General features: G+C 35.0%; 1 protein-coding gene across 1 annotated transcript in view; it reads right to left on the bottom strand.

The window, feature by feature from the left end:
- Positions 1–8896: 8896 nt before the first annotated feature.
- Positions 8897–14322, bottom strand: part of LOC129944989 (protein disconnected) — a 48064-nt gene continuing 42638 nt past the window's right edge. The window contains exon 2 of the mRNA XM_056054648.1: positions 8897–10424. Coding sequence (XP_055910623.1) covers positions 9216–10424 — 1209 coding nt within the window. The 3' untranslated portion in view covers positions 8897–9215. The remainder of the gene's footprint in view (positions 10425–14322) is intronic.

The raw sequence follows: 14322 nt of genomic DNA, 5'->3' as shown, positions 1-14322 counted from the left end.
AAAATCTTCTCTGCCGTAATATGTGAACGTCGAAAGCCCATCGTCCGTTTATGCAGGATGACCATGGAGAATTCACGCTGCTTCATAAAGTTTTTAAACAACTTAATAGAACCTTTCGATGTCAAAAAAAGCTTTAGTCAGGGTGATGCACTGTCATGTGATTTTTTTAACATCGTGCTTAAAAAAATATTGCAGAGCTTACACGTCAACACTAGAGGAACTATCTTTAAAAAGTATGTCCAATTACTAGCATATGCTGATGACATTGACATAATCTTAAGAACTCAGCGTGATGTCAATGAGGCTTTTGTGAGTACCTATTAAGGCAGAGGCGCCAAAAATGGGTTTAACGGTTAAGAAGGCAAAACAAAGTACATGCTGTCGTCCAGGGACCAAAGTATTACTATATAAGACCCTTATCATCCCCGTCCTGCTATACGATGCAGAAGCATGGACTATGACAAAAGGGGATGAAAGCACCTTGGGTCGGTTCGAGAGAAAAGTTCTTAGTGTGATCTACGGTCCCGTATGCATGGAAGGGAAGTGGAGGAGAAGATGGAACGACGAGCTGTACGGGCTGTAAAGCGACGTAGACATAGCCATAAGGGTAAAAGTCCAACGACTAAGATAGCTAGGTCACGTAGAGCGCATGAAAAATAATGCTCCGGCCCGGAAAGTCTTCGACCGTGGATCAGTTGGCGCGCACAATTGGAAGGTGACCTCACCAACTTGGAGCGCGAAACTGGAGACATCTAGCTAGGGACCGAGCTAGATGGAGAAGTTCGTTGGGTGAGGCCCTAGTTCACACAGGACTGTAGCTCCACCTTAAGTAAGTAAGTAAGCCCAGGCATTTGCAAAGCCAGGGAAGTGTGAAGAGGGCGAATCAGAATATCGAAAATATGCTAACTACTTGGATGCAAGACAATAATAATTCACATTAAGGTAGGCCTACAGTTACAAAATGATTTCACGCAAAACATCAAAACTGAAGAAGATTTAGAGCAAAACATCAAAACTGAAGAAGATTTAGAGAAAATCATTGAAAACCTTCCACAGAATGGTAAAGAAGATCCCAAGGCATCCAACGGCTAAACTTAATGTAAATATGATAGAACCAATGTTAGTCTATAATAGTTTAGATCAGTGTGCGACCAACACAGTACCTTCGTCATTCTGCTAAGTAAAACCAGCAACAACAGGCATTAAAAATGAAAAACAGGCAGGAAAAATGGAAAAAACAAAATGCTCAGATAGCATTCTACTCATGCCATAGGATCTTCAGCAGCAAATCACAATGTAAATGTACTGCACTGCAATCGTCAGACTAGGGCTCACTAATTATGGTATCATGGTATTGATACTTCTTCAATAATCTCCAAGAAGTAGAGGATAGTCTAATAGGCTTCAGCAAAGCATCGAAATCGCGAGAACAACCCAAAAATCTTTAAGGGAAATTTAATACATCAGCAATCAACCTTGCCTACCCTAACCCAATATCTACCCCGCGAAGAATCCCTACAAGAAATTAGCTTTTTTCCCTATATTTTGGTTAACAAAAAAAGTGATTCTCTGTCTATTCTTTTCCAATCGAACTTACATTGTCTCGAAAAAATTTCATCTGATTTTCTCGAGAAAATTGCGTAATTTTTTTTTTTTTTATTTGAATATATCTGTCCCCGCAACAATGTTAAGTCTCTGACTTCATAAGTTCTAAGTATTGGTATGGACAAATATCTCCTTCTTAGGATTAGAAATTTCAAACTGTTCAATACAAGTTGGTTTAAACGGATTCAAGTCTAAAACGCACGCTATTAGTGATGGTGTGCTACAAGGCTTCCGTTCTGTCTCCCAGGCTTTTTCTCATTTAAATGGTCTAAGCATAGCTCTCATCTCTGTGAAAAAAAAACTGTCAATTCGATTTTATTCAAAATGTTAATGAGTTTTTAAAACAATATTTCTTTAAAACCATAATTTCAAGTTTTGGAAAATATATTTAAGTCGAAATGCAGTTTTTACCAACTTATTGAATTATGTTTTTATTAGGTTCTTATTTTCTTTTAAATTTTTTTGAAATCCTTTTCTGCATCTTTCTTGCTTTTTATCTGTATAACAAAATTTATTTGAAGTCGATATTCCTTCTGGTTCTTGAGCTAAGGACGATGAAAAAAACGTCACGATCAACGTACACACGCACTACAGACATCTTCCTAAAAATCTTTTATTTCGACTCTAGGGACCATGAAACGTAGAGAAATGTCAAAATTTTCAATTTGACAAATCGGACCTATTACAATAACTTCCTATGGGAAGTAAAAAACCGAAGTTGACTTTTCCTCCTAGATCATAATTTCTACGAACCTTTTAAAAAGCACAGTGGTGTATACGTGTTTTTTTTATTAGTATACATTTTTTTGACATTTAGCAAAATTATGTCTATTTTTTTAGATCATATTCTCATTTCTTGGACACAGAACTAATTAAGAGTTATAATTCTTTGGGACATGGTTTTTTAAAGGCAATTTCCATACAAAATCTATCAAACTCATTTTCGATAACATTTTTCAAAAATTGGTTTTCAAAGTTTTCATACAGTTATTTATAAAGAGTAAGAAATTATAAGATAAAGACTGGACTCTTTTAAAGTTATAGTGTTTTTTTTTTTTCAGTAGAAATAAAGTAAAATAAAAGTTTCATATCTATCTTGAATGATTCAAAACACTTTAAAGCTTTAAGACCTCTTAGTTTGATCATCAATTGTCATTTGCACAAACGCCCATTCAAACTGTATCAACCTCGCTGAATCCAATCACTCTCCAAATGACGCTATCCTTTGTTAAACGCACACAAAAAAGCCTAAGGCACACAAAAATCACAAAACTTGTCCACTACAATCAACGTCAATCAAGAGTGTCTCTCCCCTTTGTGTCAAAAAATGAAAAAGTTCCGCCTCTATCTGCAATAAAACTAATGAACAAAAAAAGTTTGTTTGGTATTCTAAGTAAGTACCCATTACCAAAATGAAATGAAAAAATCCAAAATCAAATCAAATTGTCAAGAATATTTCAAGAAAAAAAAAACATCCAAGGCTCATCACAAAATTACCAAATTATAACCTTGAGCGCATGTCTAATAGACATTCCCGCTCGCACATTCAAAACGTATAACGTCACAGGAGGACACAAAACCTCCCAACTTAGCATGTTAAGAAAAACATATTAAGAAGTTACTTTCTCACAAAACGTCGAATGCCAGATAAACTCAACTCGTACCTATTCATGTTCGTTTTGTGAAGCTAACAATTATAGGCTTGGTGCATCTCACCATCAAATGTAAGATTCAGAGCTCCAGTCCAGCAATCAACCAGCCAGCGCAGCGTCCAGCCAGGTCCCATCCAGCAAAATCACCCAACGACCGACATGTGAATGTGGAATTGTTGACGACAGGTGACAAAGTGATTTAAAGGCTCTGCGCGCGCCCGCGCTTACCTCAGCAAGACGGAGAGTCGCATTTATAAAAGTCGCTCGTCCAGTTTACACCTGGGCTAAGATATTAGAGCTCTGTCCAATGCCAGTCGCGACTCTGTGCGAGATAATTATAGTAATTCGAAATTTCTACTACAATCAGTCCAGACGGAGACGACTGGGGACCGATGACGACGACGACGATGATGACGACGACGACGACGACTACGACGACGATGAAGCTGGACCACATCACATGACAGCGCATGGTAACATTTGAATACGCAGTTTTTCAGCCAAGCCAAGAACTATAAACTAAGGAAGCTGGACCAAGTCCGATGGTTTACTCGAAGTCAGTTGTCTGAGCTGTGCGCGATCATCGTCTTAACTCATTCCCAAGCAGGGGCCTGCCGGAGTCGCTATAGCCGCTGCTGTGATGGCTTGAGCTGTGTGTATATGACCAAGAGATGAAAGATCGCCTTGTTGAGATAAAGCAAAATATCTCTCTCCCTGCCTGATGGTGTGTCCACATATCATCGATGTTGACATATGTCACACATCAATCAAGCGGTCTTGAATAGTTCTGCCATTAAAGTCGTCACTGGTCCCATTAATGGTGAACTGTTGCTTGTTGCTTATTGCTGTTGCTGAGGCTTTAGAGTGTTCTCATTTTATTTTTTAGTGTCCGGCCTGATGTGTATTTCTTTGGGAGTTTTAGTTAAATGAAATATGTTTTTTCTTGTGGTGTTTATGTTAATTTTTAATGGTTACTTTTTTTTTTATTTCTAGTTAGCGGAGTAAGTTAATTACGTATTTATAAGTGAACTTACAAAAACACTGTATACGCAGTTGTTCATGGTTCAAACACCTAAATATTGCATCAGTGCGTTGAAAGGTCACAACTTCTTAAAACACAATTCGATTAGGTAAACATTTCTAAGAGATGATGGTTTTGTATTTTGTAAAGTATTTTTCAATTATTTCAAAAGATTCCCATTGGCGTTTAGGACCTGATAAATAGCCAAAAATGGTTTTCTGAGAAGCCAGAAGTTTTCTTCCCTCTGATCAAGCTAATATATACATATGCCTGTAATTGGTTTCTAAAGGGGACTTGATGACTTGAAATTTAATTTTTGAACGCACCCTTTCTTTAAATATCAAACTCTCATTCTCAATTTACTCAGTAAGCTCGTTCGTTGGGGATACCGTCATATCTCAAGAACGTCAAATGAACTGTGTTCTACAGATAATTATACAAAAAAGGTGCAGAAAGGAGTTTCAAAAATGTTGAGTCAGTAGGTTTTTGCTTTAGCAATTTAAAAAAAAGTGATACTTTTAGTTGATCCAAAATATCTTCCCCTTCTACCTTAGACTTTTTTTTCTAACAAATAGCCCGGGACTGTTTAATCAAACTGAAGTGCTATGTAAATTAAATCTATGCATTAGTACGTATTTAGTTACATGCCTTCTAACAGAAGAAACGAAGTTTTAGACTTCAAAAATGCCAACTAGAACATGTTTAAAACCCAATTGAGTTCAAAACTAAGAAATGTTCCTTATCTTCATTCCGATATATCCACTTCGGAAATTGATCAAAATGTTTTCTTCTTTACTAAAAGTGTTATAGAACGTGTTGAACAAGCTGTTCCTTTAAAACAAATAAGGTTAAAAGGCAAGACGGTCCTTCCTTCTAACTAAGTTGAACTCATTAAAATAAGAAACAGTTTTAAAAGAAGATGGATACGGACGCGAGATTATTGTTACTTAACTGCAACGAAAGTTCTTACAAATTTGATCAAAGAAGGTTTTTCGAGATTCAAAAACAAGGATTGTAACCAAAAATTAAGAGGGCTAGAGAAAAAAAATCAATTAAATAATTAATTGATTTATAAAAATAAATTAACGAAATAAAAGAAAAATATCAATTCGAATATTTTACAAAAAAAAAGAGTTAATCTCTAATAATCTATCTATTATATTGTTTTCAACATTCAGTTAAATTCAAATACAAATTTAACTGTCAGTTTGTTGATAAAACTTAATATCTTCAAAATAATACTACACAAAAGTGGTAAAAATTGATGTTCGATTCTTGATATCTCGTGAATAAATTAAGGTTTTCACCTCTAAATGATTATATTCTGTGTTGTTACGGGAGATAATGTTAGTCAATAAATCCAATTTCTATATTTTCATGTAAGAAATAAAAACTTTCAAGAAATGCTGCTAAAATTGGTAAAAATTGGTTTTCGACTTAAAATCTCATAAACAGTTTTTGAAATCAAACTTATTTTATCATATCCAAAATATTGTTCCATTTCTTTCTGTTATTTTTTTAGAAAATTTCAAATGACAACTTTTTTTTTACAAAACACAAATACATACAAAAACAACAAAAAGCTGATAGGAAATACTCAAGTATTATGAGAACAAAGAAAGGTATTAACAACATTAACAACTATAGGGGCCGAAAAATAGTTCTTTTTTTAATTTTATTTTAAAAAAAACTTCAAAATATATCGGAACTAATGCGTTTTTACTTAACATTGGTGGCATTGACTGCATTACCCATTTTTTTGAAGCGATAGTTTTTTTCAAAATTGCGGCTGTGTGTAGCGTCTTTGTGAAGATGTCTTTTCTTTAATGGTCCACTTCCGGACTAACAGCTTCTTTAATAATAAAAAGGCTGCAATTTTTTGTTAAAATTTGGCCTCTTTGATTTTGATTCAATTAGTCGTAGAATTAATTAATTATCCTTGAATATTGTGTAATATGCTAATATCGTAAAGTATGATTAACTTGCACTTCCCACAACTCTCCTCTAATCACAAAACCGCGAATGGGGTATTTAAATAATACTAAATGTTTCAATTTGGACCACAAAATTCTGTAAATTAATTATTTGTGCCTTAGGCCTTATTTTCTCAGTCTCCTATTAACGATATAAAGAATTGAGTTCTAGATTGAATTTGAACTTATAACAAAATGTCCCAAAAGCATTAATGGCTGAAACACAAACACGCTTCAGCTTCGGCTTAGCCTGACGTTAACGAGTTATGAAACATTAATTCAATCACAATGAAGCATTGATCTCACTTTTCATTTGACAATCGTAAGGAAAAGAACGTAATGTGACTCCAAACGGAAGCTCTAGTTCAAATTTGCTCAACATTTGCTTTGTCGACAGCTCAACAGCTTTAAAATAAAATCAACAAACGAAATACATTTGCTTTTGTAGGGATTCCCATTAGTTATTATAGGCTGTGTAAGCTACTTCCGCGATAAATTTAATTTGTCGGTTTCAAAACTTATTTTTTTTTTTTATTTTGAGAAAAAATAACAGCTGTTAATGCCAGAAGTGTCATTTTAGAAATGTCATTCAAAACATCCTCGAAGCAGGTCCATCGCAACGCAGACGAAGCTAAAGCGCCACAATAGGAAAAATCCCAACATTTTTACTAACTTCAACATTGTTTCGTTTATTGCAGTTTTCTTGAGATATTTTTCATTTTGTACACAGTCTTTTCTATTTTGAAAGCTTCTCTTCGATTTTAAATTTGTAAAACTTGGCTACATAATCATTTTTACTTGAGACATACATACATAAAGAAAAATTCGAAATATTTCAAACTCCAGATTTTAATCAAACATGACATTATGATGGTAGAAAAGTCGAAAAATGTGAGTCCCCTGTCCGCCTGTCTGTCCTTGTCCTTGAGTTCAAACTTGGAAGTAAAGGTTTCAAGCAGATTTGCCTTAGGCTTTTCGCTAGTTTTTGATTTCATAATTTTAATAATCTTTATTTAAAGTAACAAGTCAACGACAGGCAAAGAGTCTTGTTAAATTTATGGAGTAAAATGAGTATCTTGCGTCTTTTTTGATATTTAAATGGTGCCAACATTATTTAATTAAAAAAAATGAAACGTCAAATAATTACATTCAATTAGTATTGTATTTCTCAGATTGTGTTTTTATTTTCTGATTTATTTATTAAAAACAATGATAACGTTAAGCAACGTTGATTTGTTTTTTGAAGATAACGATTATGACAGAAAGAGGAAAGAAAGGGTAAAGATACATTTAAAAGATCTGTGTCCCAGTTTGTGTTTGCAACAACTTCGTTCAGATTCCCTTGTATTGAAATTGTTGGTCTGTTCCGACTTGGCAAGGAACTTTGTTGTGCAGATGATTATTTTGGCTTAGTCGCCTTCCGTTGCACTTGGCATCAATGAGTTTTTTTGAAAAGATCTTTCAAGCTGTTCCCATGCCTCAAGGTTGATACCAATATCTTGTTGAAGTTTTTCAGAATAAGTCATCACATCATCGGTTGAAAGTAAATCCTATGAATGTGTGCCAAAGCAATTCCTTGTCGATTATAACTGCCTTGCTCAGACTAAGAAATCTGTCTACAGCTTGCTCCAAAGGATACAAAGACACATGGCAGTATGGTTGTCCCCCAGTAGCTGTGGAATTTTTTCAAAAGAAGTAATCCAACCAAACCTTTGCGAATAAAAACTAAAAAAAATTATCAACAACATCAATTTATGCCAATCTTTTCCTTCTCAATACGGAGCTCCAAGATAGTTCAGTTCTTCTGCAAAACTCTGCCTATAATATGTTTTTGGTTCCTTTTTGATGAACGAAATAATTTTAATTTCGTTAGGGTTATCACTAAATATTTTGACGTTTTGAGTCGTTAAATTAGCGAACATTCGCTAATGATAATGTTTTGACATTTTAAGTGAATCGATAGTCATAATAGAAAGTTATCGAATTCGCAATTTTTCAAGCTCGCTTTGCTACTCATAATGAGGGCTTAGAACTCAAATAAAAAGAAAAGTTCAAACTAAATTTTTTCAATTCAGTTTTCGTGGATAATATTGTTTAATAGAAGAGCGACAAAAATGCTGGCGTTTATGTTCAAAATACGATTAATGAAGCAACACAAAAACCACACGAGTCTACAATAACAATTCTATCAATCATCATCAATTTTTAATGAAATTCGTTGCTTTGAGTCAAAAAAGTAAAGGGCAACGATGCTCATAATTCCATCGATCGTTTACACCTGTTTTGTGAAAAAAAAAGTAAAACAATTATCTTTTCTTTTATCTTTATATAAATTCATTTTATTTAACGTTTATATCAGTTTTTATTTTTGTATTATTTTTAAATTAACTTTACACATTTCCTTACGATCTAAACATACAAATTTACAACTTAAAAAATCTTAAATTAGTTGACAAATTAAAAGCAATAGTTACCAACACGATATAGATATTTGTAAATATAAAAGATATAGGACGAAATAAAAATAAAAATATAGGTTTTTTTATACAAGGACATGATGAAGAAAATCATACTTTGTGATATTTTTTCAAAAGAAAATATTTTCAAATGACTTACTTTTGTTTTATATTTTAAGGGAAGAAGAATTTTTATATACAGAACAAAATAATAAAACAAAAAAGCTTAAAAATCGGACGGCCCATTATTTTTTTTGTATATTATTGCACATCCTTACAGTCGACAAAAACAAAAAAAGATTCTTTTTTATATTTAATAGGAAATACAACTTTAGATAATACTTTCGTAGGTAATTCGATGGATACGATTTGTATATAATGAATATATATGTATAGGCATTTTATGTACTTTAATAATATAATAATATAATACATCAGAAGTTACACAATAAGTCAACAACAATAGGATAACAAGAGTCGCCTAAACACTAAACTATATAGCGGTCTCTTAAACAGAGATTGTTGAATTCGACTGCAACTCACTGTATTGTGCCTTCAGACTGTTGTTCATAAGCATGGATCGGTAGACTTCAGAGAGAATGTTCCACATTGCAGGATTGCCCTGGTCTATGAGTCCGGAGGGGGCGGTGGTTGGTGGTGTTTGTTCTTTGGAAGGTTTGACTGATAAATCCAGCAGTCCAACTGACTCGGCTATTTGTTCGGTTTTTATTTTCTTACTTAGCAGATTATCGACGGAGAAGCTTCCTGAGAGTTTTACGGGACGGCTTGATTTAATTTCAACTGTTGAGGTCGTTTCATCCCCTCCGCTGTGGGATGTCAGAGGCGGACTTAAACGATCTTCGGAAATTCGTCTCTTCACTGAGAAATCAAGAGGCTGATTGTCATCCTGTGGTACGGGTTCTGGTTCTTCCTCTTCGTCGGCCATGTGAAGTTCTTCGCCATAGTCCTCTTCATCTTCTTCTTCTACGGAAACCATCAATTCATCCCTGCATTCCTCATCTGAATCTGAACCGCCGATCTTGTAGTCATCACTGAAGCTGCTATGACTACTACTTCCTCCACTATTCGCTGGCAAGGGGCACACTTCTCCAGCACTCAGCCCGGAGAACATTCCAGCGGGTCCATGTGGGTAGGCAGGATAAGGAGCGAATCTGTCAAATGAATACATCCCACCACCAGGAGCTCCCGACGGCATCAACGGTGTTTGGAAGAGAAGCGGTGGAAATTGCTGAGCTGTTCGTCCGTCATGAGGCGAGATCTTGCGGCGAATATGAGGCGAATGCAATTTAGGATTTGGATTGGCACTATGTCTATTGCGGGAACGCCTCGAGCTGAATACCATATTACAACCGTCGACTGTGCATTTGTGCATCTCACGCAGATGCACCGCCGAGAAGTGAATCTTCAGAGCTCCCTTATCGCAGAAAGTCTTAAAACAGATGCTACATTGGACGCGTTTCTTTCCTGTGGCCGGATTGATAAATTGCCCTGCTAGATTAACTGGCGGAGAACCCCAACGTTTGGGCTTGGGCATGGACGAAGCTGTCGGGCTTGAACCCGATGATGATGACGTTGACAAGGGCGACTTTGATGAAGCTGCAAAAGCTGCTGCTGGTAGAAGATATGGTGATGGAACAAACGACAGCGGAGAAGTGTCCATTGATTGAAATCTCGACATAATGTGCTCCATGATTTTCTGTAAGCAAATAAATAGAAAAATAAAATTTAGAGATGTTTGCTAAAATATATTCGTGTATAGTCATTGTTAAAAATAAGGGAAATGCTTAGAACATTGTGCCAAATCATCCCCTCTATTTGGGTAGAGGATTTCCTCGATTTCATCGAGAAGTAAAGGAAATGATTGATGATGTTGCTATGCCAAGAATGTGTGAAAAACGAGGGTGGCTCTTAAGAAAAAGAAAACATATACAAAAACAAGAATATGAAATATTAAGTGGAGCCAGCTTAAACAGACGATATCAAGAATATGACTTTTACTTTTTCCGTTAAAAGAAGAAATCTCTCTATCAATGTCGGTTTTGCTTCACGCCAGATTATGATTGTAGCCAAATATCGGTACACTGATGATGACCACATATGGTTGCAGCTATTTATGGAATAGAAGTCAGTGTAACATTAAACCGTCAAAGGATCACCCCCTGTTATCTAGAGAAACTCAGATTTTGAAATCGGAGTAAGTTGGTTAAGTTTAACCAACATGGTTTTGCTAACAGATTTTTCAAAATGGACAAAGTCGAATAACATAGTAGAAGCCAAAAAACGTCTGTAAAATTTAACCCATCAGTAGAATAAATAAATTGGAAGCAATTTGAAAAATGGAAAGATTGATTAAATTCAACCAAGTGATCGTAGTTGTCTAATAACAAATATTGGAGTGAGGTGTCAGCATTTAACTCACCAGTTCGGTTTAGAAGAATGTTTCTGCCTGTAAATAAATGTTTCAAAATTTCTTCATGAGGAGTTTATAATATCCATCAAGGTTAAGAGGTGTCCAGAGCTATTAAAAACTCAGATTCTAACCCTTTAAAACGTCATTTATATTATAAAACTGACGCGCGTTATTTCTTCAAACGAAATCCTTATAAAACAAATTTCATAGAAATCTTTATTTTAATCTTTTATGATCCTAATTACTGCTGGTAAAGTTTCTTTTAGACCGACCGTTTCACACTTCCTAAATATTACGTCGCTCGTCGTCATTTTCGGTGTCCTTCGCAATATCTCCCAATCTTATAGGTTTTCTCCAAACAGCATAGCGATATAGTCCTATTAAATTCCTTAAAATCCGACAAGACCTTGCGTGACTGACGGAAATAAATACAAAAAAAAAAAGAAAATTCCTTGATCTTTTACAGTATCTATAAAATGACAAAAACAACAAGTTAGTGTGCAATCGAGCGGATCCTCACACTATCCCAATAAAACAGGATCAACGCGCTTACCTTTGTCCCTCTAATATAGGTTTGAGATGATCATAGGCAGAAGTTAGGTTTTGTTGTTGTTGTTTCACTTTAAGTGGGTAATAAAACTTAGTATTTTCACACCACATCATGGAAAAATAGTTACAGCAGCTCCATACAAGACGACAAAACAACACAACACCGTCAAGAATAAGATTCAATCTTCTTTTATAAGAGGAATAAAAACAGCGCAACAGTGCATCATGCAATGCGCGCAATATAACTTTTGTCCAAAGATTGCCTCGCTATGATATATAGAAAGATGGTGTAATATCTTACCAACAAAGACGCGACGTCGACGACGACAGACGACGGACCGAGGACACTTTGGGGCAAAAGAGAAAAATACCATCATAAAGGTTGTATAGATAGTCCCCAACTCTGATGATGTGAAGCCTTGATCTGATACCTTTCTGGTGTGTGTCGTCCGCAGTCATTGCTTGAACCCTCTCGGTTTATGTAAACTCTGTGTGATATGTGTGGCTATAAATCCAGGTAACGATCGTAAAAATCGATCGAAATGAGTAGTTGGAACACAGGACATAAAAAAGAAGAATAAAGGAAAACTCCCGTCCGTTGTCCGACCGTTTCATCTTTGTTTTTTTTTATTTTTTTGGAAGTTAAAGTCTCCCCTCGGGGACATATAAAGTATTGTCACATAATCCCCACATCGCATTGCATGACCAGGCTATGGCATTTATGAGAAAAGCCCACCCTAAATAAGATTCCCAAGAAACGAAGACAATCTTTTATGAAGGCGGAAAAAAAGGATCAAGAAAGGATTAACAAAAAAACCTATACCTATAATAAAAGTAGGTACTATAAAAATAAAAACCCGCAAGGGACATTATGAATGAATAAATCTTAAAAAAGTCATAATTCAAACTTTTTTTTTTGAGAACCTTATGCGAGAGTATATACCTCCCTATACATTTTAAAGAGTTATATATCGGTTAATGCAGCTTTAAAAGTCAAAAGACCTTATGTAGGTAGGTTAGGTAGATGATGTTTATAACAGGAAAGAAAAATTGGTCACACAATCAGCTCATAGCGATGACCAACTCCGAGTCGCGTCGCGTTGCTTTCCGTCGTCACATGACATTCAACTGTCAAAAACTTATGTTATTTTTGTCTTGTGGTCATATGTGTTGTTGTGCATACCATTTTTGCCGGAACAATATCGATCAGCTTAGTGTGGGTTTTATGGAGACGGAGGAGATTTCTTTAATTATTTTTTTTTTGAAAAAGGCCGCGGCATTAAGAAGAAGGTATTGTGCAACCACAAATTAAATTTCGCAATACAGCGATGTGCTTTTTTTTGTCACAAAGAACTTCTTGGAATCCCTGTTTAATAAAAAGTTTTTTGTAAGCTTTAAAAAATGTACTTTGACAGCTGTCAAAAAATTAAAACTAAGAGTTTTCCACTTCTGATTTCTTCAATGGAAGAAGTTAAGAAAATGATTTAATTATTGACCAATCTTGACTAAAAACTATCATGTTTTGACATTTGACAAAATCATGTCTTCTTTTTAAAAGACCATTGACAACCTTTAAAATGGATTTTCCTTAAAACCATTCCTTTTTTTTGTCAAATAACCCAAATGATAGCTCCTATTGGAAACCCTTTTCAGTCCTATTCACTATTATCAAATGTTCGAACTAATACTCTTTCGACGTGTTTTCAATTTGGACTTCTTACATACTGAAAGCAGCTATCACATGTGAAGCCATATCCTAGGTATAACTCCTAGATTAAGTATCTAATTATATATGTCTATATAACTGACGACTAAGCTCTGATTCTCGCTTTCGATAATCATCCTGAAAAAATGTTACTTTAGAAATTGATTTTCAAACATGGCTCATAAAATCTAAACTACCTACATAAGGCTTCAATTAGAGCTATGAGACGTAATGAGTTAGAGTAAAGTTTACAAACTTTGTTTTTGTCAACTCTTTTATGGAAGTTTTATAGAACGCTAACTTGTTTGTGGGGTTTGTCCTGGTTTTATTTTGATCTTAAAACTCAAATCTTATGTTGGTAAATTGTGTAATAAAATCTACACGACAACGAAGAGTGGTGTTGTATCTATCTACTCAAGACTTCAGATTAACAGTTTAATGACAGCTGGTGAGTATATTTTAGACACGATACTATAACAACTACAAGAAATCACCTAGGTACCTCGATTGGTACCTGGAAGATAGAATTCGAATATAGCCGATGACGTAGCTCTTTTTGTTTTTTGGCCATCATAGATGATGTTTTTGCTAAGTTGAAGCACGAAGATACGACAAATTAAACTTCAGCTAGAAGCTGAAGACTGATGCCGGGGGATAGATACACAACACAGCACGATTATTTAATGATCAAAACTTCAACTCACTGGAATTGTATCTATATCTTTCACCCCATTAGAGAGCTCAATGATGATGGAATCTGCGCAACGACAACGTATCTTCCCCATTAAAAAAGATACAAACAAACAAAAAAAAAAAAAAAACAAAAAACATTTTAACTGAACTGAAAATCCATAAAATTAAATTCCAGTAGCCATAGTTTGTTGGCTTAGATTGTCGGTCATTGGCCATAATAGTTTCAAGTCTTATAGT

Source organism: Eupeodes corollae, chromosome 2 (genome assembly GCF_945859685.1).
Source record: "Eupeodes corollae chromosome 2, idEupCoro1.1, whole genome shotgun sequence".
Taxonomy (NCBI): Eukaryota; Metazoa; Arthropoda; class Insecta; order Diptera; family Syrphidae; genus Eupeodes; species Eupeodes corollae.
Note: the sequence above shows the minus strand (reverse complement) of the source record. Positions and strands in the feature narration are given on the sequence as shown.